General features: G+C 48.2%; 1 protein-coding gene across 1 annotated transcript in view; it reads right to left on the bottom strand.

The window, feature by feature from the left end:
- Positions 1 to 4061: 4061 nt before the first annotated feature.
- The window catches only part of XPNPEP2 (X-prolyl aminopeptidase 2), a 37174-nt gene continuing 16362 nt past the window's right edge, over positions 4062 to 24873 (bottom strand). The window contains exons 8-21 of the mRNA XM_056107746.1: positions 23934 to 24035; positions 21953 to 22034; positions 21494 to 21689; positions 20679 to 20768; positions 18333 to 18442; positions 17516 to 17593; positions 16077 to 16148; positions 13640 to 13700; positions 10111 to 10180; positions 9344 to 9448; positions 8885 to 8944; positions 8414 to 8490; positions 5225 to 5314; positions 4062 to 4256 (exon numbers count right to left, since the gene is read on the bottom strand). Coding sequence (XP_055963721.1) covers positions 4062 to 4256; positions 5225 to 5314; positions 8414 to 8490; positions 8885 to 8944; positions 9344 to 9448; positions 10111 to 10180; positions 13640 to 13700; positions 16077 to 16148; positions 17516 to 17593; positions 18333 to 18442; positions 20679 to 20768; positions 21494 to 21689; positions 21953 to 22034; positions 23934 to 24035 — 1388 coding nt within the window. The remainder of the gene's footprint in view (positions 4257 to 5224; positions 5315 to 8413; positions 8491 to 8884; positions 8945 to 9343; positions 9449 to 10110; positions 10181 to 13639; positions 13701 to 16076; positions 16149 to 17515; positions 17594 to 18332; positions 18443 to 20678; positions 20769 to 21493; positions 21690 to 21952; positions 22035 to 23933; positions 24036 to 24873) is intronic.

Genomic DNA, 24873 nt, shown 5'->3' with positions numbered 1-24873 from the left:
AGACAGGATGACTAAAGACCAGAGAGGTGAAATGACAGTCCTGAGGCCACACAGCTGCGGACTAGAACCTTTAAATCCTTGGGGCTGAAGAGCTAGTACAGCGAGTAGGGCACTTGCCTTTTTCACATGGTAGACCCAGGTTTTATCCCTGACTCCCCATATGGTCCGCTGATTCTGCCAGGAGTGATCCCTGAGTGCAGAGGAGAGCCCTGAGCACAGTCGGGTGTAGCCCTCCAAACAACTAACAAACAAAAAACCAAGCTGTGAGTTAATCAGAACCTTTAAATCCTAACTTTTGAAAAAGGAGCAATCAGGCAATGAGGGGTTGATAAGCCTCATCCTGAAGCCTAAAGCATAGCTCAGAGGCCAAGGGGGAATTTGTCGTTCTTGTAATCCTGAGGCACTCCCCAGTGCCCTGCTTGTGTTGACCCTGCTGTGTGTGTGCCAGAGTGCTTCCCTGCCTGATCAACAGTGGGCTCTTAATAGGATGGTTAAGAGCTAGGGTGAGGGGCTGGAGCAATAGCACATTGGGTAGGGCATTTGTCTTGCACGTGGCCAACCCGGGTTTGATTCCCAGCATCCCATATGGTCCCCCGAGCACTGCCAGGAGTAATTACTGAGTGCATAAACCAGGAGTAACTCCTGTGCATTGCTGGGTCTGACCCAAAAATCAAAATAAGAAAAAATAAGAGCTAGGGGTGATTGCAGCCCTTTTCACTATGTTTCCAGAGTCAGGGTTCTTAATCCCCAAATGGGGTGCACTGAAGCGGGGAATCATGTTTGGGGAAGCCCATGCACCCCAGGGAGGACAAGGAAGTTTGTGAACTGCCTGGGCTGAAAAGCTTGAGTGGATCTGAGCCAGATATATGGGGCCTCCTGCTGTTCAGTGCCTGCCAGAAACTTATGAGCACAGGCAAAGGCCTGGTTGGGCAGTTCCCGAGGATGCAGGATGGTATAGAAAGAACACAGCCCGGTCTGAACACGACTCTGCTTCTCACCAACTGTGTGATCCTGGGTCAGTGGCAGTTTTTGTATTTGGAGAATAATAAGTGCTACCCAGTTGGCCCTTTATCTAAGAGGATGCATGCCAGTGTCATTCTGGCTGATTTTAATCTCACTCTTCATTTCCTTGATGTATGACCTTGAACAGGCTGGTGAATTTTAGGGAATCTTACTTAGTTTCTTTGCTTGCAAAATAGGCATGACAAAAGGTTCCTCTCCAAGGCTGTGGGGATCAAGTAGGAAAATGCAGTGCTGCATTGTGTACTAAAAGTGTATTAAGAGGGCAGATCTGGGGCCGGAGTGATAGTACAGTGGATAAGGCATTTGTCTTGCATGCAGCTGACCCAGATTTGATCCCTGGCATCCTGTATGGTCCCCCAAGTTCACCAGAAGTGGTTCCTGAGCACAGAGCCAGGAGTAACCCCATGAGTATTGCTTTGCGTGACTCAAAAACTAAAAAAAAAAGAAAGAGGACGGATCTGATACTTCATGTTATCTGATATTTTAGCGCCATAAGACTAAAAGAAATTGAGGCACTTGTCTTGCATGTGACTGACCTCAGTTCTATCCCTCATTTTATCCCTGGTTCATATCGCTGGGTGTGGTCCTAAATGCCCTCCCCACAAAATGTTTTTCATTTTCTTTTCTTCTTCCCTTTTCTGTTTTTGTTTTTGGACGACACTCAGTGGTTCTCAGGGCTCACTTCCTGGTCCTGTGCTCAGGGATCACACCTGGCAGAGATAAGGGAACCCTATGCAGTGCCAGAGATTCAAACCAGGGTTGATCATATGCAAAGTAGCACCATACTGTCTGTACTATTTCTCCCTCCCAAATGTGTAGCAATGTAGCACTGTCCTCCCATTGTTCATCAATTTGTTCGAGCAGGCACCAGTAACATCTCCATTGTGAGACTTGTTATTACTGTTTATGGCATATCGAATATGCCACGGGAAGCTTGCCAGGCTCTGCCGTGCGAAAGGGATACTCTCCATAGCTTGCGGGGCTCTCCGAGAGGGACGGAGGAATTGAACCTGGGTAAGCAGCATGCAAGGCAAATGCCCCACCCGCTGTGCTATCGCTCCAGCCCCCCAAAAGTGTATGTGTATTTAAAATATTTTTAAAGAGCATACATGTAAAGCACAGTGCCTGGTACATGCTAAACACTTAGCAAGTGATAACTACAAAGATGATGATATAATGATGATGACAACTTTACTTTGATTACTAGAAGAGCATGCAAGGGAGCAAATGATTCAACAGAGGCCTACTAATGGATGCTGCAGGTTCTCAGTGAGGATGTGTCAGCACTGGCCCTTTTGGTGGCAAACCTCTATAGTGCTGTCACAGGTCATACTCAACACTCAAAGTAGGCCTGGTGTCCTTGGCTGGGGAGACTTGGTTCATCAGAGACTTGGTTCTCTCCTTCCCCTTATTGTGCTCTGCTGAGTAAAGGTACCTGTGCCAACTTGGCCAGGCCTCATTTGACAAGTGCCTCACCAGAGTAGAGCTCACCTTTACCCCTCCAAAGGCTGTATCACCTTCAGGCACAGGACGTGGTTGGCTGGGCGTGGCTGGCCTGTGAACAGCGGGTGCTCCCACATAGACATGCACACATGCGCACATGCAGTTTTTCAAGTACTTCTGCTTCACACCAAGCTCCCATGGAGCGTCACTTCTGTACCCCCACCTCACCTCCTCTCAAGCTCCCCTACCACAAAAGCCACAGGTGAGAGCAGTCCCAGTCAACACAGCAGATACAGTGCAAAGCCCAGACAAGGGCTTCACTGCCAGGCTGTTTGAAGCAGTGAGCAGGATGTGAGCCCAGGTGGCTAACGGCTGGGCTAGCTGGAATGAATGTTCTCAAACCCCAGGCCTCCCACACCCCAAATTCTATTCCTCCCCCTACCCCCACAGCAGGCTGAGAGCTATGTGTTAAGATTCAGGCCTTCTGCATGTGCTGACAGGCAAAACTGCTGGCCCATTGTGACCCCACCATTGTGACCCCATCATGTCCTAGGATAGGTCCTAGGTGTCAGCCACTCTGTTTTCCTGTCTGTAAAATGAGGATACTGAAGCATTCGCACTGGTTCCAGGCCATCCAAGAACTCTAGTGGATTGGATAGTGAGGTCCCCGTAGCTGTACCGGGGAAGTTCAAAGGGAAGGTATGGCGAGGGATTAAGCACTGCTGCCCACACGATTCCTAGTTCTGGAGAGGACCAAGTTCTCGAAGCGATGTAGGCACATTCCCTTCTACCCCATGACCACATTCCAATGGCTTCTCCCCATCTCATCAGAGACAGCCTCAGGGCATGAGAAGATGGGGTGGAAGCGACTCTGATATGTCCAGCAGGTGGTGACAGGGTAAAGCTCTCCCAGGGCCAGGAAGCTTCTGGGAGGAGGGCAAGTGTGTGACTGGTCTTATTTGGGGCGTGAGGGGGAGCAGGATCAATAGGCTCTGCCCAGTCATAGGTTTAGCCAACTGGGTGTATGGGAGAACAAGGGACTGGTTGGTACTCCTATCCCAGGGGCTAGAGGTTTGGCAAACAGGAGCAGAAGTATATAAGCCCAGAGGGGGCCTGCTAAGGACCCAGAAGCCCTACGTCTACGAGGCTGGTTTCTGGGGAAGGCAGTTGAGGGCAAAGTGTGTCCACTATTTCCCAGATGGCCGTGCTGGGGCAGCACGCTGGGGAAAGTAGCAACTTCACCAAGTTGCAGGTAGTGAACCTGGACACTGCCCCCAGGAGTGACAGGTCCGTCCTGTCACTCTGGACAGATGGCCAGCAGTAAAGAATGGCACCATTTATTATCGTTGCCTTTTCATACTTTCTTTATACATGTATTGATAGGTGGCAGGAGAAGAGGCAGAAAAAGGGGCAGGCAGCCACGGGGCTGAGGCCTCTCACTCCAGACAAAGCATACTCCCTCGACCCTTCCCCCCCAACTCCACTAACATGTCTGTAGATGGTGGGGCCATCTTCCATCCAGTGAGCTGCCTGGAGCACTGTGGGCATGGGTGGAGTGATCTGAGTGGGAGGATGAGTAGTGGAGCCCCAAACTTCTAAACACTCCAGCCAAGAATGGCAAGAGTGTAGACGACCAAGAGCGAGGCCAAGGAGGCAGCGCGTGGGGCGCTCCCGGTCAGGGGCTCCGTGTGCTGCTGCAGCCACCTGAACTCATCCTGTAGCTGGCGCCGCTGCAGCTCCGGGCCCACCTTCTCACGGATGGTCTGATAGTAGCGGTTCAGGTACTGGATCTGCAAAGGGTAGGAGAGTTGAGGGTCTTCCCGGGTCAAGCTGCCAAGGGATGAGGTATTGGGGACAGTCGGTCCCCTGCTGTGGAACTCTGCTACCTACTTTAGCACAGAGACCCCAAACCCTCCAGAGGTCCCCAGACATTTCTTGTCAGGTTGTCAGCCTTCTGGGATTTTCAGAGGCCTGTCTTCATGGCAACTTGTTAATGTCACAGTAACAATTTTTTGTGGGATTGGGGGATGAGGGTGGGAGTTGAGTCTCACCTGGCAGTGCTCAGAGCTTACTCTTGACTTTGCACTCAGGGATCATTCCTGGTGGGGCTTAGAGTACCATGTGGGCTTAGAGTACCATGTGGGATACTTAGAGTACCATGTGGGATACTGGGGACTAAACCTAAGTCAGACATATGCAATTCTAGTGCCCTGCCCACTGTACTATCGCTCCAGCCAGTTCACAGTAACTTTTATGGTGAGTGAATTTCAGGCCCAGGAATGAGAGTAAGTCGGGCAGGTGCTGTTCTCCCCATTTTACAGAAGATTGAGTCCCAGGATGGATAAGGGAGTGGTTATGGGCCTAGGACTTGTGGCAGAGTGCATCCACCCAGTCTTAGATTTTACAGGAATTTACTCCTTGGGACTGGACACTTGATTCTGACTGTGGAGTTCTATTTTTTTTACTCAGGGCTTAGTCCTGTCTCTGTATTCAGGGGTCACTCCAGACAGTGCTTGGGGAACCATATGCCAAGATTGATTGCCTATAAGGCAAGCACCTTAACCTCTAAAATAGCTCTCTGTCCCCTGAATGGAGAGTTCTAGAAGCTCTGGGATCTCTGGTGAGGTAGGATTCCCCATAAAAGTGTCTAGAGGTGCCTTCAGGCTGGACTCTCCTGGTGGGAGGTTTCATGAGAGGGTTTCATGGGTAGGTGTTCACAGGCTGAAGGCAGGGACAATGCTGAGAGACACTCACTTACCTGCTCTGGAGACAGCAAGCTGACATTAATGAGATTCCGGTCATAGGGCACCAAGGACACCACTTCAAAGGTCAGATAGTTTCCTGGATACTGGAAGGCCACAAATGGGAGAGAAAGGAGAAAATGAGGCAAGAGAAGGAGCTTAACTGAAGAGAGGAAGAGAATGCTTCACCCAGCAGGCGTGCTCATAGGGTGAGGTTGTCCTGAGCCTCCCATAATGCTCAGGACCAATGCTTTGCTACCACTAAGCATCCCACCTTTAGTGCTGCCCTCCACATTGCTAAGTTCCCACTCCTGGTCTGAGTTCTCAGTGTACTGTAGTACCTACAGAATGTGTCAAATACTCAGATACCACGGTCCATGTGGTTAGATCAGCATTTCTCAACTGGGGGCTAGAGGGTCCCCCTATGGGACCCCAGGATTTTCAAGAGGGTCTCACGTGGATCTCGTGTCAATTGGGAAGTAGGGCTTGAGACTAAGGGGTCAACCAATAGACATGGCAAAGGCACAGGAAGGAAACAAGGTAGAAAGGGGGCCACAGGGGTCAAAGGTTGAAGAATCATTTTAGACCATCAGAGTGAAAATCTCTAGAGCACGGCTGGGAACCAACATTTCAATCATTTGAAGAGAGCCAGAGAGAACTCAATGAGTTAAGTGTATGTTTTACATGGAGGAGGCCCAAGTTTGACTCCTTTCATGTCACTGAGTGACCCCAGGCAAGGAGCTGGAAGTACTCCCTAAGCATCACAAGGTATAATCTCAAAACCTCCCCACAAATAATCAGTTTAAGATAAATATCTGATTTTCCTTTTTGCTCTTGGGTCACATCCAGCTGTATCCAGAGTTTACACTTGGCTCAGGTATTTGTTGCTGTTTTTTTTTAAATTTAGGCACTGTGGTTTACAAAACTGCTTGTTACTGTTATGATTTTATACATAACACATTCCAGCACCAATCCTTCACCAGAACGGTCACTTCCTTCCATCATTGTCCTAGTGATAAGCTTCCTATTGAAGACCAGTTCTCAGTTTCTGATGCCTTTAGACATTTATGATTCCTCTACTGAGGTTTATATATCTATCTAAATTTATCTTTATATGTCTATGATCAACTGATTGATCATAGAGATAAAGATAAAGAAGAAAAAACAGCTGATAATTGTCATCTGTCAGGGAGCCCAGGCATGTGCAGTAAGTCCTCACCTAATGTCACTGACAGGTCTTTGGAAACCGTGGTTTTAAACAAAACAACATATAAGGAAAATCAGGTCCTCATCCGGGACTTTTTTTCTCATCAGCATTATGATGAGGCAACATTGAAAATGAAAGATGCATTCAAGGATCTGTTGGATATACTTAGGAAATCTAAACTAAACAAGACACCCAACAAAAAAAGAAAAGTACTACATACAGAGATATATGCCTCATTATTTCTTTTTGGGGGGTGTTTCACTAATAAAAAAATGATTAAATAAAAAAATAAAAAAATTTAAAAAAAAGTTTATATCTGGGTATTTTATCTTATTAGTTGCAGAATCTTTCTCTCTCTTCCTTTTTTTTTGGCCACACCTGGCAATATTACTCCTGGCTCTGCACTCAGGACCTATTCCTGGTGTGCTCAGAGAACCATATGGAATGCTGGTGATTGAACTTGGGTCTGTCACGTGCAAGGCAAGTACCCTACACACTGTGCTATCATTCCAGCCGTTCCCTCCCTCCCTCCCTCCCTTCCTTCCTTCCTTCTCTTTCTTTCTTTCCTGTGCTCAAGGGCTACTTCCAGCTCAGTACTCAGGGGATCATAGGTACAAATCAAGCACTTCAACTTTTTCTTTCAGTTATCTCTGTAGCCATTGAGTCTTTATTTTGAACAAGTTGATTACTAAGTTCATTGAGAACCTGTCATTTTAGGGCAGGGATCCTGATCCATTTGGTCAGGAAAGGTGGAGAGGGACCCAGGCATTAGCATAAAATTTCTTTAGAGGATCCATATGTGTGTATAAACATATGCATATGTTTATATATGTATACGTAAATACACACATATATATGGGGGCTGGAAAGATAGTATGGTGGGTAAGGTGCTTGCTGTGCACGTGGCTGACCTGAGCTTGATCCTTGGCATCCCATATGGTTCCCAGAGCCCTTCTGAGAGTGATTCCTGAGCACAGAGCCAGGAGAAAGCCCTGAGTACATTCAGGTGTGGCCCAAAACCAAAACAAAAATGTTTGAGAGCCCATATTAGGTGGTTTACAGGGACTATTCCTGTATCAGTAGTTGGGGTACTCAGTCCACCTTGCAAAACAAGCACTACAGCTTGTTGAACTGTCTCTCCAGCTTAAGATGATTATAATATTCTAATAAACATAACATTCTAATAAACCAGGCTTGAGAAACTGATCTATGATTTTTTTCTTTTTTCTTTTTCTTTTTTTTTTTTCGGTCCCTCTGGGTGTGCTCAGAGATAACTCTTGGATTTGTGCTGAGGGATTACTTCTGGTAGTGCTCTATCCTTGATCAATGGAGTTTTTATGGAGCTATTGGAGACTCCAAATAATTTTATATTCACATATTAAATTCTTGTATTTTGATATTTTTTGGTGAGGGAGGGGTTGGGGATTGGGGTCTACTCTTAGTAGTGCTTAGAGGTCATACCTGGCAATACCCAGGGTCTGTATGTAGTGTCAGGGATCAAATGAGGGTTGCCTGTCCCTCCTTAAACCCTGTACTATCTTCCTAGCTCCTGACATTCTTTTTTTGTGGGGGTGCAGTGGGTCGGGGGGTTGTTGGGGAATACATCTGCTAGTTCTCGAAGGTTACTGCTAACTCTGTGCTCAGGAATTCCCCTAGCAGAGTCTGGGCAACACATAGTAATGGGAATGGAACTCAGGGATCCTGCATGCAAAGCATGTACTTCAGCCCTTTGAACCACCTCTCCAACCCTACCTTCATATTCTTTCATTTCAGCCCAAGTCACTGTCATGCTGTCCACACCTCTAGTCCACCTTAATAGCACTTAATCTTTGTTTTTTGACAGTCACACCTGGTGGTAATCAGGGATTATTCCTGGCTCTGTGCTCAGAGATGACTGCTGGTAATGTTCTGGGGACTTTATATAGTACTGGGGATTCAAACCAGGATCAACGACGTACAACTTGCTGTACCAACACTCTGTTTCCTAGGGGCACTTTACCTTGGTCTTTGCTTCTACCACGAGGGCCACGTCTTCAATACGGATCCCAAATTCTCCATCCTGGTAGAAGCCAGGTTCTGGGAAAAATAGAGATGTTGGTGCAGTAGGCAGAGGGGTGGACCCAAGTTGGGGCCTCCTGTGCCCGTTGAGCATCTGGTGGGCCTGGCTGCACCTGGTCATTGGCTTAGGTAGACCTTATTTGGTGCTTGTGGGCTATGCTAAGGCAACCTGATGAACCTCTACTATCCCCCTCTTGTTTGGGTCCTGGAGGCATTCTTATCTTCCTGTGGTCTCTGTTTTGTGACAACCCAACGTTTGATTGGAGACACTAGAGTTTGGATAGATAGTCCAGACCACTTCCCAAGGACAAAGTGAGTATAGCAATTGAAGGGTTTTGGGGTGAGAGTGGGACCATTCTATTTGGGGCTAATATTGGGCTGAGAAGGGGGTGGGAGAACCCGAGAGCCATACCAATGGAAGTGAACATGCCCTTGGCCATGGCTACATTGTTGGACTGGAATCCCACTGGCCCTGGAAAGGAGATAGAGTTAGTGTTGGGTCCCCAATACATACCAGCCTGGCAATGAGCAGCCTGGTTCTGGGGAAGAGAAGGTCACAGGAGATCCCTGGGAATCTCTAGAAAACATTGTCCATTGCAGCATTGTCTACCTGGGCTTGATACACACCAGACTGACTCTGGCTTTTAGTTCTCTGGGGCCAATGCCAGTCAGCTCCTAGGTCTTAACATGCCACTCTTCTCTCTCCAAGTGGGCAGCAGGAGGCTGCCAGCACATCTCACTTAACCTCTTGTGCCTTGTCTCACACCAGCTGGGTCACCTTGAGTGCACCTCTATGGGACTCATTCTTTTCCATACCTACCTCTTCATAAGAGGGGGAGTCATGGGGAAGGTGAGCAAAGGAGACACATACACTCATGCACACACAGGAAGTTGCCAATGCCATGACCAGTCCCGTGACCATAATTAAGTCCAATGTCCCACAAGGCTTTGCGGGCAAAGGCTTCCACCATTCTCCCTGGAAGAGAAAAACAGTCCCTAGTTAGTCACTTGGTTGGATTCCAGACTGTCTGCATGGCCTCTTCTGGCATCCTTGCCCCAGAATTAATTACCTAGAAGGCACCTGGGGAGAGGGCCTTTAAGAGACAGGAAAGGAAACACCAGTTCCAGCACACCCAGTTTTGTACCCATTACCTGGATACATAACTCTATTTCAATTTTCTACTGTTTGTCAGGAACCACCTTCCTCCTCCCATGGCTGCTGCAGCACCCAAAGATAATCCACCCCCCCACTTCTGAACAACAGTTTAGGAATTTAGGAAAAATAAGTCCTCTCAAGGCTCAGGCTCTGCCATCAACCCTGTGTAACCCTTGGCAAATCACTTTGTCTCTCTAGGTTGAATTTTCTCATCTAAACCATACATGGTGGGGGCTGGAGGGCCTTGCATGTGGCTGACCTGGGTTCAATCCCTGAAATCTCATGTGGTCCCCTGAGCCTACCAGGAGTAATTCCTGAGTGAAGAGCCAGGAATTACCCCTGAGTATGCCAGGTGTGGCCCAAAAGCCAAATAAATAAATAAATAAACCATAGATGAAATGATGGTAGATTCTCCTCCCAGGTTGCTGGTCCAGAAAATCAGGGCCTGAGGCTGTAGATCCAGCCTGGTCTCTTAAACCCACCTGATGTAGAAGCAGGAAAGATGAGTCTGGACAGATCAATATTTCCCATCAACACACGTGTATACGCCTCCTGATAGGGGAGAAGGAGAGATGTGTAGCATGTAAGAAGAAGAGCTGGGAAACTTCCACCTGCTCGGCCCTTGTGCATGCATATAGTATTAGGGCCCATTCCTGTGGGGGATGTGCATACACTTGTGAAGTTCCCTAGGTTTTGAACTATTGCCAGAGAAAGCTATGGTGACCTTCCAAGGCTGGAGTTTGTCTTGCGATTCTCTTTGGCCCATGGGGTGACTCAGAGGAAGCAGGTAAGGTACACACCTTGCAAGCGGTTGACCCAGGAACAATCCTGAGCACCCCGAGCCCCACCAGGAGTGATCCTTGAACACAGAGCTGGAATAAGCCCTGTTGTGGCCCCCAAAACAAAAACAAAAAGACCTCAAAGCTTTGGCTGAAATGAACAGTGCAGAGGCTTGGATTTCTAGCCTTGTAAATACATGGTCACAAGTTCAAATCCCTGGTGTCCCACATGCACTGACTGTGATGTTGGCAGCTCTGATTCCTGATAGATTTTGGTCACACCACAGCCAGCAGTGTACATATATACAAAGGGGTGCAACCCCTGCCTAGTATCACAACTAAGAATACATTTGATGATGGGGGTTGGAACAACAGTACAGTGAGCAGGGGTTTGACCTGTACGTGGCTGACCCATGTTTGATCCCTGGCATTGCATATGGCCCCCGAAGCCCCCCCCCCCGGAGTAATTCCTGAGTGCAGAAGCAAGAAAATGCCTGAGCATTGCTTGGTGTTACCCTCATCTCCCCCCAAAATTGATGGAGACAGAAATAGTACAATGGGTAGGACTCTTGCTTAGCATGTGGCAGACCCATGTTCAAACCCTAGCACACCATATGGTTCTCCAAGCCCACCAGAAATGATCTCTGAGTGCAGAATCAGGAGTAATCCTTGAGCATTACCAGGTATGCCATTCCCCCAAAAGAGCAACAACAGAAAAAAATATACGTGCCATGGCCAGAAATATTGAACCCTGGCGAGCACATGTCTGACCACTGCAGTGACACTAGCAAGCACTGTATCCAGAGTGTGTATGCCTCCTTTGTTGAAGAGTGGGCCGGAGATATAATACAAGAGTTGAGGCACTTGCCTTACATGCAACCAACCCTGGTTAATATTCCCAGTACCACACAGGGTCCCCTGAGCATTGCTAGTGTACACTCTTGAGCACAGAGTCAAAACAGCCCCTGACTAGTTTGGGTGTGTCCCCACAACCCAACCAACCCCTCCCCAAAATGGTGAGCCCTAGAGAACACACATGTGCAAGCGCTGTAACTAAAGGAGAGCAAACCTTGGACAGCACCTCGGGTGAGTGTTAGAATACCACCACCCCAATGAGTACCACAGTTAGGTGTGTGTGTTTCTGTTTGTGTGTGTGCATGCACACACACGTGTGTGCATGCCACCACTTGTCACTGCAACATCATCAATGACAATGACTGGGAAGGAGAGGTAGGAGGGGGGAAGAGAAAAGAAAATCTCAAAATCAATGTACTTTCAGGTTTCCTGGGAACCCTACAACAGCCAGACACTGGGAGGCCAACTCCTTGCACAGGAATCCTGATTTGGTCATTTGTGAAATGCCAAGACTTTGAACAAGCGACTTGAACTACTCTGTGCCTTAGTTTTCTCCTCTGGTATGGACCTGTCACAGTTCCATCTTGTAAAGTTGGGAGGAACAGGCAGACTTATGCAGATAAGATGATCATAAGATGATCCAAACAGGGAACAGGAGATACTGTGGTGGTTAGGGCAGGTGCCTGGCATACACCCAATGCAGGTTCAATTTCTGGCTCTAAATGGTCCTTTGAGCATCACATGGTGCATCCCTTAAAGGACCCCTAGCACTGCTGGTTGTGGTTTGGGTGTTTCCAGCACTGTAAAGCCTGAGCAACATCACATCCGCAGACTCTTGCCCTGAATTGACAGCCTGAGCATTGCTTGAGACCGACCCTCCCCCCCCCCCCCCCGAAAAGATGCTCTAAGAACAGATCTATACAACTGAGTTGGGAGGAGAGGTTTGAAAGGGAGGGATGTTGGAGTCCTTGGGGGTAGGAAAGTAGTGCTTACACAGGTGAAGGGTGTCGTATTGCAAGTATGTGCATAAGAACCCATCATTTAACAGAATTATAAATCACAGAGTCACAATCAATAAAAACAAAAAAAAATGCGCTCCAAACAGTAAATAGAGGTCAGTATACCAAATAGAGGTCAGTATACCACTGTCAAACTTATAGCCATCCTGGAAGTTTCTTAAGACCTAGAGGTTGGGCTAGGCCTGTTAATCCTGCAAGTGTATTGAGTTGACAAAAGCTCATCTGATACACAAGCCTCAGACAGTCCTCAACCAGCCATACCTGACCAGCGTTGGGATTTTGGTCTTGGTTTCCAACTCGAACCTAGGGCCAAAGTCTGTCAAATGCATGCTTACTCCAGCTCTCCTTCACCCTCCGCTTCCACCCAAGGCCCCTCCTGTGCACAAAAATCATGCCCCAGTAAGTCTACATCTGTACCTCATGGTGTTTTATTAATAAAAATTTTAAAAAAATCATGCCCCAGCCTGTGTCCTAGGTAGACCAGCTCTCACGGCTTCCTGCAAACTTCTCACTCCCTTCTACCTTTATGGCTTTGCTGGGCTGTTTCTCTGTCTCTGGAATGCCTTTCTTCCTCCTCTCTACTGAACAGAGGCCTAAGGACATAGACAACTAAATAATAGTTGCTCCTGTAGGAGGAGAAGAATCTTATTTCTGTGTGAATGGTGAGAGGCACATTCAGAGTTAAAAGTTAACGTCAAAAAGTTGCTGCAAGAGTGATAGTTCAATGGGTAGGGTGTTTGCTTTGCATGTGGCTGACCTGGGTTTGATACCTGGCATCCCATATGGTCCCCGAGCACTGCCAGGAGTGATTACTGAATGCAGAGCCAGGTGTAACCCAAAAAGCCAAAAAAGAAAAAAAAACAGAAAAAGTTAAAAGTCAAAAGTTAACCCATTTGGCGTGGACTGAGATGTACGATGTACTCTATAGAAAGGGGACAATCTCAATAAATATTTGTTGGGGCTGGAGCGATTGCACAGTGGGTAGAGTGTTTGACTTGCACACAATGGAGCCTGCATCCCACATGGTGCCCTGAACACCACCAGGAGTAATTCCTGAGTGTAGAGCCAGGAGCAACCTCTGAGCATTGCTGGGTGTGATTCAAAAAGTCAATAAATAAATAAATATTTGTTCACTGGTTCATTGAAATGAGATGATGATACCCTTGCACTGATGTCTTATTGATGATCTGAAATATCTCTTTGGAAGTAGTCAGAGGACTGGTTTTTTGGTGGCAATTTGCTGTGTGACCTTCGACAAATTACTTCGCCTTTCTGGGCCTGATTTGGAGTCCTTGAAAAATCACTTGGAATGTCCCTTGGAGGAGGGTGGGTATGGGAAATCTGGGTCCAAGTCTTACCTTTTGGAAATCAGTGGGGGTGCCCCAGTGGACTGTTCTCGTGATGTCTGTGGTTCCATCCCTGTAGCGAAAGAAAATCAATATATCTGGATCTGCTGAACACATGGGGACAGGGATGATGGCCAGGCACTGGAGTTGGGACTGGGGGACTGGAATGGGATTGGGAGGCAATATTAAATTTCCATCTTCAGTATCTTGGTGTGAAGGGGTTTTACACAGCTCTCAAGTCAAAAATCACTTCTTCTTTGGCCACAGTTTGTTTTATTTTCCCCTTCCATTTTTATTGAAGTGCCATGATTTACAATAAAATAAATCTGTAATAATTTCATGCAGTATTCTAATACCACCCCATCCCCAGAGTGTCCGCCTCCCTCCATTAACGCCCATTGCCTTGGGCTCCCTTGGATCAGGCTGACTCTAAAAGGAAGGGGCCTGAGACAGTACAGTGGGTAGAGCTCTTGTCTTGCATAGGGTTGACCCAGGTTTGATTCCTGCCACATACGGTCCTCCAAACCCCACCAGGAGTGATTCCTGAGCTTAGAATCAGGAGTAAGCCCTTAGTACTGGCAGGATGTGGCCATCAAGCCAAAAATTAAATTAAATTTGAGGAAGACTGGTTCTAGGCTTCCTGGGAAGCAGGAACAGTTGTCCTACTTTTGCAGAGTAGAAAGTTGAGGTCTAGAGAGCCAGACTTGCTTATTCACATTGTTATCTACTATGTTTTAGATCACTTATGCTGTGCCCTGGGACAGGGGGACCAAACCTGCCTCCTTCTCCCCATTTCCCAGAAGAGGCCATTGAGGCGATGAGGCTCTCTCATCTTACAAACCTGTGAAGTAGGGCCAAGACTGGCACTGACTTCACACACACCATTCTCACCATCATAAAAACGAATCTGTGGGGCCAGAGCAACTAGTACAGCTGGTAAGTCACTTGCCTCACACGTGGCCTACCCAGGTTGATGGCCTTCCCCAGCACCACACACAATTCCGGGAGCCTTGCCAGGGGTGGCCCCTGAAGTCAGAGTCAGAAGTAAGCTCTGAGCACCACCGGGTGTGCCCCAAATTTTAAAATTAAAAATCTACTCTGAGTCCCAGTGACCCGGAAGTACAAGCCAGAGAGTCTGGCTCTTAAACCCCAGCAACAAGCACTTCCCCAGGCCCAGAAATGCTGGAGAGAGGGGGAAGGGAACCCTTAGTGCTCAGGGTCCCAGTTACTCCTCCTCAGAAGCAGGTCATGAGGCGTGGCTGACTTCTTTAGAAAAGAAGAGGAAGTGAGGTGACCATTTCCCCAGCCTCGCCCTGCTCTGAGCATGCCCCAGGGGAATAACACCCCACCACTTCTCCTTTGCCATTGGCCATTTCTGGTACACAGAACACCCAACTAGGACCTAGCAAAGGCTGCAAGGCGCCCTGGAGCCTTGGATCCGTGGTTCCCAGAGCTATACGAGGGATTCTCAAAGGGTCTTTGTCAAGAGCCCATACACAGGCCTGAGAGAGGAAAGTTTCAAAACTACTCCTACTTCGCCATTAGCTGGGCGCATCTCTCCTGTCTCCACCGGGTGTTACCTCACTGGCTTCCTAGATCCAAAGGGGAAAATCTTCCAGTTCCTTTCATATCAGCTGTTGTGTCCCGCATTTGGAAGGAATGGGGCTAGCCTACTCTGTTCATGTCTTGGCTATGCACTGGGATTAACACTTCTTAAGGGGGGCAGCTGACATCATGGTTGCATTCAGATTTCAATGAAAGCACTGGGGGTAGGCACATACGCAAATGGGAGAGTCCTAGCACAGGGGCAAGCCTCCTACTTAGCTCAGCACCTTGTCGGGCGAGCTCTCAGGTGCACTTAGCAACTCACAGACACACATAACCACACACACACACACACACACACACACACACACACTGATGGTGTGCCCTTGCCCAAGTATTCTCCAGGCCTCAGCTGATGTGGCTTTTCTCACCTGCCAGCTGCATTTGGAAGCCGGATTCTGCTCCCATCCCCAGTCTGATAGAGAGACCTCCCCGAGCATAGAGGGAGAGGGGCGGAGACCAGGCTGAGGCGCATGCTCAGTGTCTGTGCTGTGCAAGGCCGCGTTGAGGAAATAGGAAGTGTATACATGCAGCCAGATCTCATAGCATGTCTGGAGAATCTGTGCAGTGATAGCTGGGGCGATGGAATCCAGTGGACTTGCAAAGGGAATCTTATAAATTCTCAAAGTGGCAGCTCTGCTGTTTCAGCACCTGTTTCTCATGGCAAGGACCCTCCCCACCAAGTGTGGAAATAAGAACAATGCTTATTCGCATTCAACCAGGCCTCTTCTTTCTTACATGAAGACACAAGGCCCAGGAAGGCCAAATTATTGGCCTGCTCATGGTTGGCCCAGGAGGTCTGAGCTGAGCCTGCTGGGTCAGGTCTGGGTTGGGGAATACATACCAGTATTGGCCCCCGGAATCCAGCAAGTACATCTCATCTGTGGACAGGTTGCGGTGCAGTTCCTTGGTTGGGCTGGGAAGGGAGAGACATTGAGAAAGGAGCAGTTTAACCCTTCACTGGGAGGGTTGGGGGTCCTAAGTAAAGTCGGAGGGACTCTCTCCTGAGCCCTAGGAGTTGGGTCTTCAGGTTAATCCGTTGGGGGATATCATTATCTCACAAGCCGCCTTGTGAGAGTACAAAGCTGTGGCCACTGATAGCCTGAGCACACAAACGTTTGTCCCAACATCTCAGCGAACCCAGGGAGGGGAGAAAGGAAAGAACCTAGGAAGTGCAAGCTAGAAGAACTTTAGAGACTGCCACCACCCCACCCCTGCCACAGAACCGGCAACAACTTTGACATAAGGAGAAACACCTCTTATAAGAAAACATGAAGTTAAAGGGGAGGAGGGGTAGGAATTGGTCTAGAGCCAAAGGCTCAGGTCAATATTCTTTCTGGAAACTTCTGCCACTTCTGAGGGAGAGGAGGCTCTCCAGGAGCCAGGTCACAGAAAGGGATGGTCCCCCAAGGCGGGTGGGAGAACAAGCAGGGCTGAGGAACTCCCACGCTGCCGCTCCAAACTGAGGCAGCTGCAAGGTTGGGAGATACCAGGGAGGAAATTCTGGGCTTGGCAAACTTGGTCCTTGGAGGCATCTGACCTTTCCCTATTGTGTTGGTGCCCAGTGAAGGCATCTGGTTGGCTTGCCCCCCAAATAACATCAGGTAGGCCTGCACGGGTCTGTCTTCTATGAGGCCGAACACCTGGCTAACTACATCTTGGGCTTACCTTGATTGGTTCAGGCTGAGTGAACTGGCCTTTCTCCTCATGGCCTTGGGAGCTTTAGAAATTGGCCCACATAAATAACACATGGGAAGCCAAAGAAAAATCATCTGATCGCAACCCTGACTCTCTTTTAGATCCCTCAGCTCTGACAACTCATGAAGTCTGAGCTTTTCAGGGAAAAATTGCTCAGGCCTTAAATTCCAAGAAGACTTCTAACCCTGCACTGGGTTCTATGGCCCACACCCAAGGTTGCACCTAGCACCATGCAGTGGTGGAAGCCTGGAAGTTTAAATATGGACTCAGAACCTGGCACCTCCTCTCCTCCCTTCCATCCCTTCCTACATACACTAGGATTTCTCCACCGCCTCCCCCCTCACACACACATATACACGCAGGAGTCTAGAAAGTTCTTTCTCGGAGCTGAAGCGATAGCACAGCAGGTAGGGTGTTTGCCTTGCACACGGCCAACCCGGGTTTGATTCCCAGCATCCCATATGGTCCCTCGAGCACCGCCAGGAGTAATTCCTGAGTGCAGAGTCAGGAATAACCCCTGTGCATTGCTGGCTGTGACCCCAAAATAAAAAAATAATAAATAGAAAGTTCTTTCTCTTGAAGTACCTGTAGTGGGCCAGGGCAGCATTCAAACCACTAGCGGAGATGGTTTCGAAACTGGTTCCAGAGGAGAACTCTTCTTCTCTGGAAAGTACAAGGTAGGAATGATTAGTGAATGTGCTCAGGAGCAAGGTTGAACCCAGGGCCTTTAACAAAGGCAGAGAAGTTTTATTTGCTCTTCCAGCCCCACCTTATAGTTTATCGTCCAAGCCCAGACTTGTCTCTTGTAGAACATTCAAAGTCAGAGAAGGAGGGACTGAAGACAGCCATGATTTCTCCTCCACCTCTATTTTATAGATGGGGAAACCAAAGTCCCTATGTCCTCTAGGGACTGAAGAAGAATCCTAGCTCCCTACCTCTGGAAAACCAGGCCCCGCCTCAAGCCCCGAAGTAGCAATCATCTCCTCAAAGCTACTGTCTGCCCATAGCCTGAGCCAAGCATGTCCTCAGGAAGCCCCCATCTCCATATGGATAGTCTCTAGTGGTCCAGGGTCCAAGTGACCTGGCCTGAGTCAGCCTGCCCCATAGAAGGTCAACCTTAGCCCAAAAGTTACACTAGGGGGCGCTGTTGGGTTGTGGCCCTTCGAGTTGTCTGACTTTCAGAGGCACTGGAGAATAACTACTGCACCACCCAGTAACCTGTCAGATTTAACTCAAGGAAGGTCTTCTGCCTTCCCTAAGTAAGGAGACCACCCAGTAACCTGTCGGACTTAACTCAAGGAAGGTCTTCTGCCTTCCCTAAGTAAGGAGACCAATTCACCCTCCCAGTACTGTCCCCACAACCCAAAGATAGTTAGCCAAAGAGACAAATGCATTGGCTCACCCTCGGAACTTGTCCACCAACTCTGCCCCTGAGAATTCATTCACTGTGCCTTTGGGCACGTTCTTCTCCAGCCAGACTAAATATCGGATCACGGCCACTGCATCCCGCACCTGGGTGGGAGGAAGCAGAGAAGCGGGCTAAAGAATGTTCTCCACTGGGACTCCAGCAAGAGCCGAGATTAAAAAATTTAGAGGGTGATAGAAAGAGAGCTCAACTTTGCTTTGCTTTCAGGAGGGCCAGGTTCTATCCCCAGCAATCTCTTCTCTCAAGTCAGGAGTGACCCCCAAGTACCACATTGGTATTATTCCCTGTGGAATGCCAGGTGTGTAAACAAACAAAAACAATAAATATAAAACAAAGAGGTCTTCACTATTTGATAATATGAAGAAAGTCTTGGTAATTTTTATATATATGGTCATGTGATAATTTATTTATATGGTGCTTAGGAAAGAGTTCTTATAGCGGTGCATACTGAGGTGTTGGCAGAATATGATAACTGTGATTTGCTTTAAAAGCATCCAGAAGCAGATGTAATGAGTGTGGGGTTGGAGATGGAATCGGATTGGCTATGAGTTGATGATTGTTAAAACTGGGTGACGATGCAGACGGGCTGTTTATGTTATCTTCTCCACCTTTGTAAATATTTAAAATATTCCACCAGAAGCAGCTTGTAAAAATGAGACAGTTTATTCTAATTTTCACACATCGCCTTTGCCGGGGGGGGGGGGGGGGGAACATAACCTGCTGTGCTCAGAACATAATCCTGTCTCCATGCTCAGGGGTCACCCCTGGTGCTATTCAAGAGACCATATGTGGTACTGGGGATTGAACCCCGAGCCTCCCACATGTAAGGTAAGTGTTTTATCGCTGAGTCATATTCCCAATCCAGTTTATCCTGGGTTTAACAGAGATATCAAAAAGAGGGAATTATCTGTTGATCAGGGTAGGGAAATCATTAGCACTTATTTAGGACTTGGAATGTGTTAGGCAGTGTTCAAAGCAATTTTTTATTTGCTAACATAGTTTACATGATAAATTAATATAGCAATTTCATTTATATAAAATATATGCATATAATTATACATTTATATAATTATGCTTATATCTATTTGAATGGGCTGGAGTGATAGTACAGCGGTAGGGCGTTTGCCTTGCACGCAGTCAACATGGCCGACCCGAGTTCGATTCCTCCACCCCTCTCGGAGAGCCTGGCAAGCTGCTGAGATTATCTCGCCCGCATGGCAAAGCCTGGCAAGCTAACCATGATGTATTCGATATGCCAAACACAGTAATAAGTCTCACAATGTTACTGGGCCCACTCGAGCAAATCTATTTGAATGACCAGCATATAGTACGTGGATATATGCATGCATACTGGCATATATTATTATAGTAAGTCTAGTTTAAAATTAACAAGTTAAGTTAATTAAATATATATTATTATTTATGACACTGTTATATTCTAATTAGGTTATAATATATTACATATATTATAAATATCGATATAGATAATTTGGGGGGTCTCTCACATGGTGCTCAGGGAACTCAGGAGTCCCTCCCAGAGATTCCTAAACAACCAGACTCATGGTTCAATGCAAGGGCCAGAGATTGTGATGCTGCTTGGGCCCTACAGTGCCAGAGATGACCTGGGCTACCCTTGCAGTGCATGGAGGCTTCCAGGGTTACACCTGGTGATGCTCAGGGGACCATAGTAGTGCCAGAGTTGGCTGCATGCACAGTATGTACCCTAACCACTGTACTCTCTGGTGCCATAAATGATAATTACTTAATCCTCACAACACTTCTATACTGTAGATCCATTTTACAGATGCAGTAACTAACTTGCCAATGTCACCCAATAGTGAGTGGGTAGGTATGTGAGGAGCTGGGGTTTGAACTCAAACAGCCTAACTCCAGGATCTATGCACTAAACTAAGAATCCTGCAGGGAGGGGGGAGTTGTGACTCAGGGGTGTGTCCAGGAGTTAGGTGTCTCCTCAGTGTCACAGTGGGCTCCCTCAGGCTCCTTCTGCAGGCTCCCCCTCCCTCCCTCCCTCCCTTCCTTCCTTCCTTCCTTCCTTCCTTCCTTCCTTCCTTCCTTCCTTCCTTCCTTCCTGTTTGTTTTCAGCCCAAACCTTGCTGTACTCAGGGTTTCTTCCTCCCAGTGTGCTCAGGGATCACTACTGGCAATTTTTAGGGAACCCTATGGGGTACCGGGAATTCAACTGGAGTCAGCCACATGCAAGGCAAATACCTTAAGCCTTGCACTATCTCTCTGATTCGGTTCTCATTTCGAACCCAGCAAAGCAAAGCTTTCAAAGTCTATGTTTGCCTGCTGTGGACTTACATGAGTGGCCCTGAGTAGGGCCTGCTCCTTGCTGTTCTTCACCGCCTTGGCCATCATCACCGGGGAGTAGGTGTCGATCACGAGCTTCTCCTGTTGCAGGTAGAGAGCAAGAGGTCTGAGAGTCCCCTCCAGGGCTCTATGGTGTGTGGAATGGATTAGCAGGAAAGCCCAGCTGTGGGGAGCCTTGTGTGTCAAAACAACTGGAGAGGCCCTACAGCATCAATGCTGTTTTCCTTGTCTGCTTCCTGCCTCTGTAAGCCTTTCCTTGTCTTCTGTGTTCTCCCCACTTCCTTGCCTCCCAATCCTATCAGTGCTCTAGGACAGATTTGAGCCTGGCTGGTGTCACTGACAGGGGCTGCTGCATCAATATCCAAACAACTCCCACTTACTGTATACCGTTGTGTGTCTGAATGTGGGATTCACGCACAGTGTGTCTACATGCTCTTTTCAAAGCAACTCCCCTGAAGTCACCACTCACAGCCTTTTTACAGGTAAAGAAGCAGGCCCAGACAGGCTAAGTCACTTGTCCAGAGTCATCGCACAGCCAGATAGGGGCCGGGTTGGGATTCAGCCTCAGGTTTGACTGACCCCAAAGCCTTTGCTGTGTCAGGGTCTATACTTTTTATCCTCTCCCGCTACCCCACACCCTAGACAATCTCTGAGCTCTCTGTGCACAGTACATCTTGTTTCTTCCTCTTCCCCAGGGAGGCTTCCAAAGGGACTTAGCATTGTGAACCAATCAACCATTTGACTGAGGCTCCGGACTTCTTGCAGCAGGGAAAGCCTGGTCGGGACTGGGGACCTAGAAAACCCACCTTGGGTATCACTTCATAGAGTCCGTAGGTCGTATAGCTGGCTCCAATCCATATTTTCACATTTTCTGTGGCATAGATACGGACGATGTCTCGGACTTGGCTATATGCTTCAATTTGCACGCACATGGCACCTGTGCAGTTGGCATTGAGGTACTGCAGGGTATCCGAGCTAAAACGACTCTTGTCTGCAAATAACCTGTGTGGAGAGGAAACACAGAGCTGGTGCGGGGTAGGTAGTCTGTAAGGATGAGAGAACTTTGGTTTCCAGAGGTCAGACGAAGCTGTGCCAGGGACCTTAGTAGACCAGATTCGGAGTCTATGGGAACTGAGGTGAGTGGTCAGGAAAAGCCCATGGGAGGCTTCTTAAAGGTCCCTGTTGAGATGGGTGCCAAATTCGTGAGCATGCTTTCATGGGGGCAGTGAGGGGTGGAGACTGGCTAAGTCACAGAAAAGCTGTACCTGATGGAGGAGTTGGTGAGCAGCGTGTAGGAATAGAAGAAAGGGTTATAGGGGATGTCTTTGCTCCGAAGATTGAAGAGCCCTGGGGAAAAGAATCACAGGTTGGCCACATGCAAGGCAAGTGCCCTGAGACTGCCTGCCTGCCTGCCTGCCTTCCTTCCTTCCTTCCTTCCTTCCTTCCTTCCTTCCTTCCTTCCTCCTCCCTCCCTGCCTGCCTGCCTTTCCTTCATTCTTTCTTTCTTCCTGCCTTTCCTTTATCCTTCCTTCCTTCCTTCCTTCCTTCCTTCCTTCCTTCCTTCCTTCCTTCCTTCCTGCCTTTCCTTCTTCCTTCCTTCCTTCCTTCCTTCTTTCTTTCTTTCTTTCTTTCTTTCTTTCTTTCTTTCTTTCTTTCTTTCTTTCTTTCTTTCTTTCTGCTTTCCTGCCTTCCTGCCTTACTACCTTCCTTCCTGCCTTTCCCTCCTTCCTTCCTTCCTTCCTTCCTTCCTTCCTTCCTTCCTTCCTTCCTGCCTTTCCTTCTTCCTTCCTTCCTTCTTTCTTTCTTTCTTTCTTTCTTTCTTTCTTTCTTTCTTTCTTTCTTTCTTTCTTTCTTTCTGCTTTCCTGCCTTCCTGCCTTACTACCTTCCTTCCTGCCTTTCCCTCCATCCTTCCTTCCTTCCTTCCTACCTTCCTTCCTTCCTTCCTCCCTCCCTCCCTCCCTCCCTCCCTCCCTCCCTCCCTCCCTTCCTTCTTTCCTTCCTTCCTGCCTTTCCTTCTTCCTTCCTTCCTTCCTTCCTTCCTTCTTTCTTTCTTTCTTTCTTTCTCTTTCTTTCTTTCTGCTTTCCTGCCTTCCTGTCTTACTACCTTCCTTCCTGCCTTTCCCTCCATCCTTCCTTCCCTCCATCCTTCCTTCCTTCCTTCCTTCCTTCCTTCCTTCCTTCCTCCCTCCCTCCCTCCCTCCCTCCCTCCCTCCCTCCTTTCTTTCTTTCTTTCTTTCTTTCTGCTTTCCTGCCTTCCTGCCTTACTACCTTCCTTCCTGCCTTTCCCTCCATCCTTCCTTCCTTCCTTCCTTCCTTCCTTCCTTCCTTCCTTCTCTTCTTTCTCTCTTTCTTTCTTTCTTTCTTTCTTTCTTTCTTTCTTTCTTTCTTCCTGCCTTTTCTTCATTCTTTCTTCCTTCCTGCCTTTCCTTTATCCATCCATCCATCCTTCCTTCCTTCCTCCCTTCCTCCCTCCCTCCCTCCCTTCCTTCCTTCCTTCCTTCCTGCCTGCCTGCCTGCCTTTCCTTCTTCCTTCCTTCCTTCCTTCCTTCTTTCTTTCTTTCTTTCTTTCTTTCTTTCTTTCTTTCTTTCTTTCTGCTTTCCTGCCTTCCTGCCTTACTACCTTCCTTCCTACCTTTCCCTCCATCCTTCCTTCCTTCCTTCCTTCCTTCCTTCCTTCCTTCCTTCTTTCTCTTCTTTCTCTCTCTCTTTCTTCTTTCTTTCTTTCTTTCTTTCTTTCTTTCTTTCTTTCTTTCTTTCTTTCTTCCTGCCTTTTCTTCATTCTTTCTTCCTTCCTGCCTTTCCTTTATCCTTCCTTCCTTCCTTCCTTCCTTCCTTCCTTCCTTCCTTCCTTCCTTCCTTTCTTCTCTTTCATTTTGGGGCCTAACTGGTGATACTTAGGGGTTATTCCTGTCTCTACAGTCAGGAATCATGCCTGGCAGTGCCCAGGGGACCATACGGGATGCCAGGAATTAAACTCTGATCAGTCGCGTATCAGAAGGGAACGCAAATGCCCTACCCACTGTACTATCTCTCTGCGCCCCCCGCTCGCCCCCCCCCACCCCCAGCTTTCTTATTCAGGAGGCGTGAACTCCTGCCCCTGCCTTTTTCTCACAGACTATGGCCACAGAGCCCTCAGAACTTCTGCATGCACAATCATGAGGAAGAGTCATTTGCTTCAGGGCCCAGGAGCTGTGGGCCTTGAGGGGAGCCTGACCATCCACCTGGGTCCCCAAGTCCATACTCACAGGCTGTCTCATCAAGCGCTGACAGAAGGACGGCAGTTGGGGCCTTGCGATTTTTCAGCATCTGGCTGCGTATTCCAGATACTTTCTCCTGCCAGGTACTCCCTAGAAGCAAAGTTGCCCCAAGAAAGCATAAGCCACTTACTTCCCTTCCTTTTGGTATTATTCCCTAGGGCAGACAGTTTTCCATTCTTTTTTGTTTGCTTTTTGTTTTTAGGCAACACCCAGCAGTGCTCTGGGGCTATTCCTGGTTCTCAGATCTGGAGTGACCCTTGGCAGTGCTCCAGGGAACGTGGGGTGGTGTGCCAGGGATTCTAACCTGGATCAAGCACCTTATCTCCTATTCAATCTTTCCAGCCCCTTTGCTTTAAGAGCAGAATCCTTTCTCCAACCAAACTCTTACTTGTGTCATGATAAAGGACAGGGGCTCTGGAACCAGGCTGAATTCAAATCCTGACTCTGTCATTACTAGTTGGGTAGCCCTGGGGGACATTACTTAACTCCTATTAGTCTTATTTTGCAATCCTTTTTGTTTATTTACTTTCAGGTGCCGTGTAATCCCATCAATGGCCAAGATTCAGAGACTATAAAACCCAGCTCCCGGAAGAGAACAGAGCAGAGTCTCCTGCCTCCCCCCACCCACCCCCACGCCTGGCTGTCCTCGCCCCCGGGCCCCTTGGAGGGGAGTGGGTTGAATTTTCCTCCCCGCCCCGACCAGGGCTCCGGCAGCCGGCAGCCGAAGACCTCCAGAACCAACCACCACCATGCTGAGACCACTCTCCGCACACATGAAGGTACCGGCAGAGGGCCAAAGCCATGCGGGTTCCGGGGCCGAGATCTCCAAGCCTACTCGGATTGGGGTCGAGCATCCTCCACCCAGATCCTCCAAATTCCAGTAGGTGGGGGTCACACCCACCAACTGGCCCCCTGGCACCGTGTAATC

The sequence above is a fragment of the Sorex fumeus genome, unplaced genomic scaffold (assembly GCF_029834395.1).
Source record: "Sorex fumeus unplaced genomic scaffold, SorFum_2.1 ptg000171l, whole genome shotgun sequence".
NCBI lineage: Eukaryota > Metazoa > Chordata > Mammalia > Eulipotyphla > Soricidae > Sorex > Sorex fumeus.
Note: the sequence above shows the minus strand (reverse complement) of the source record. Positions and strands in the feature narration are given on the sequence as shown.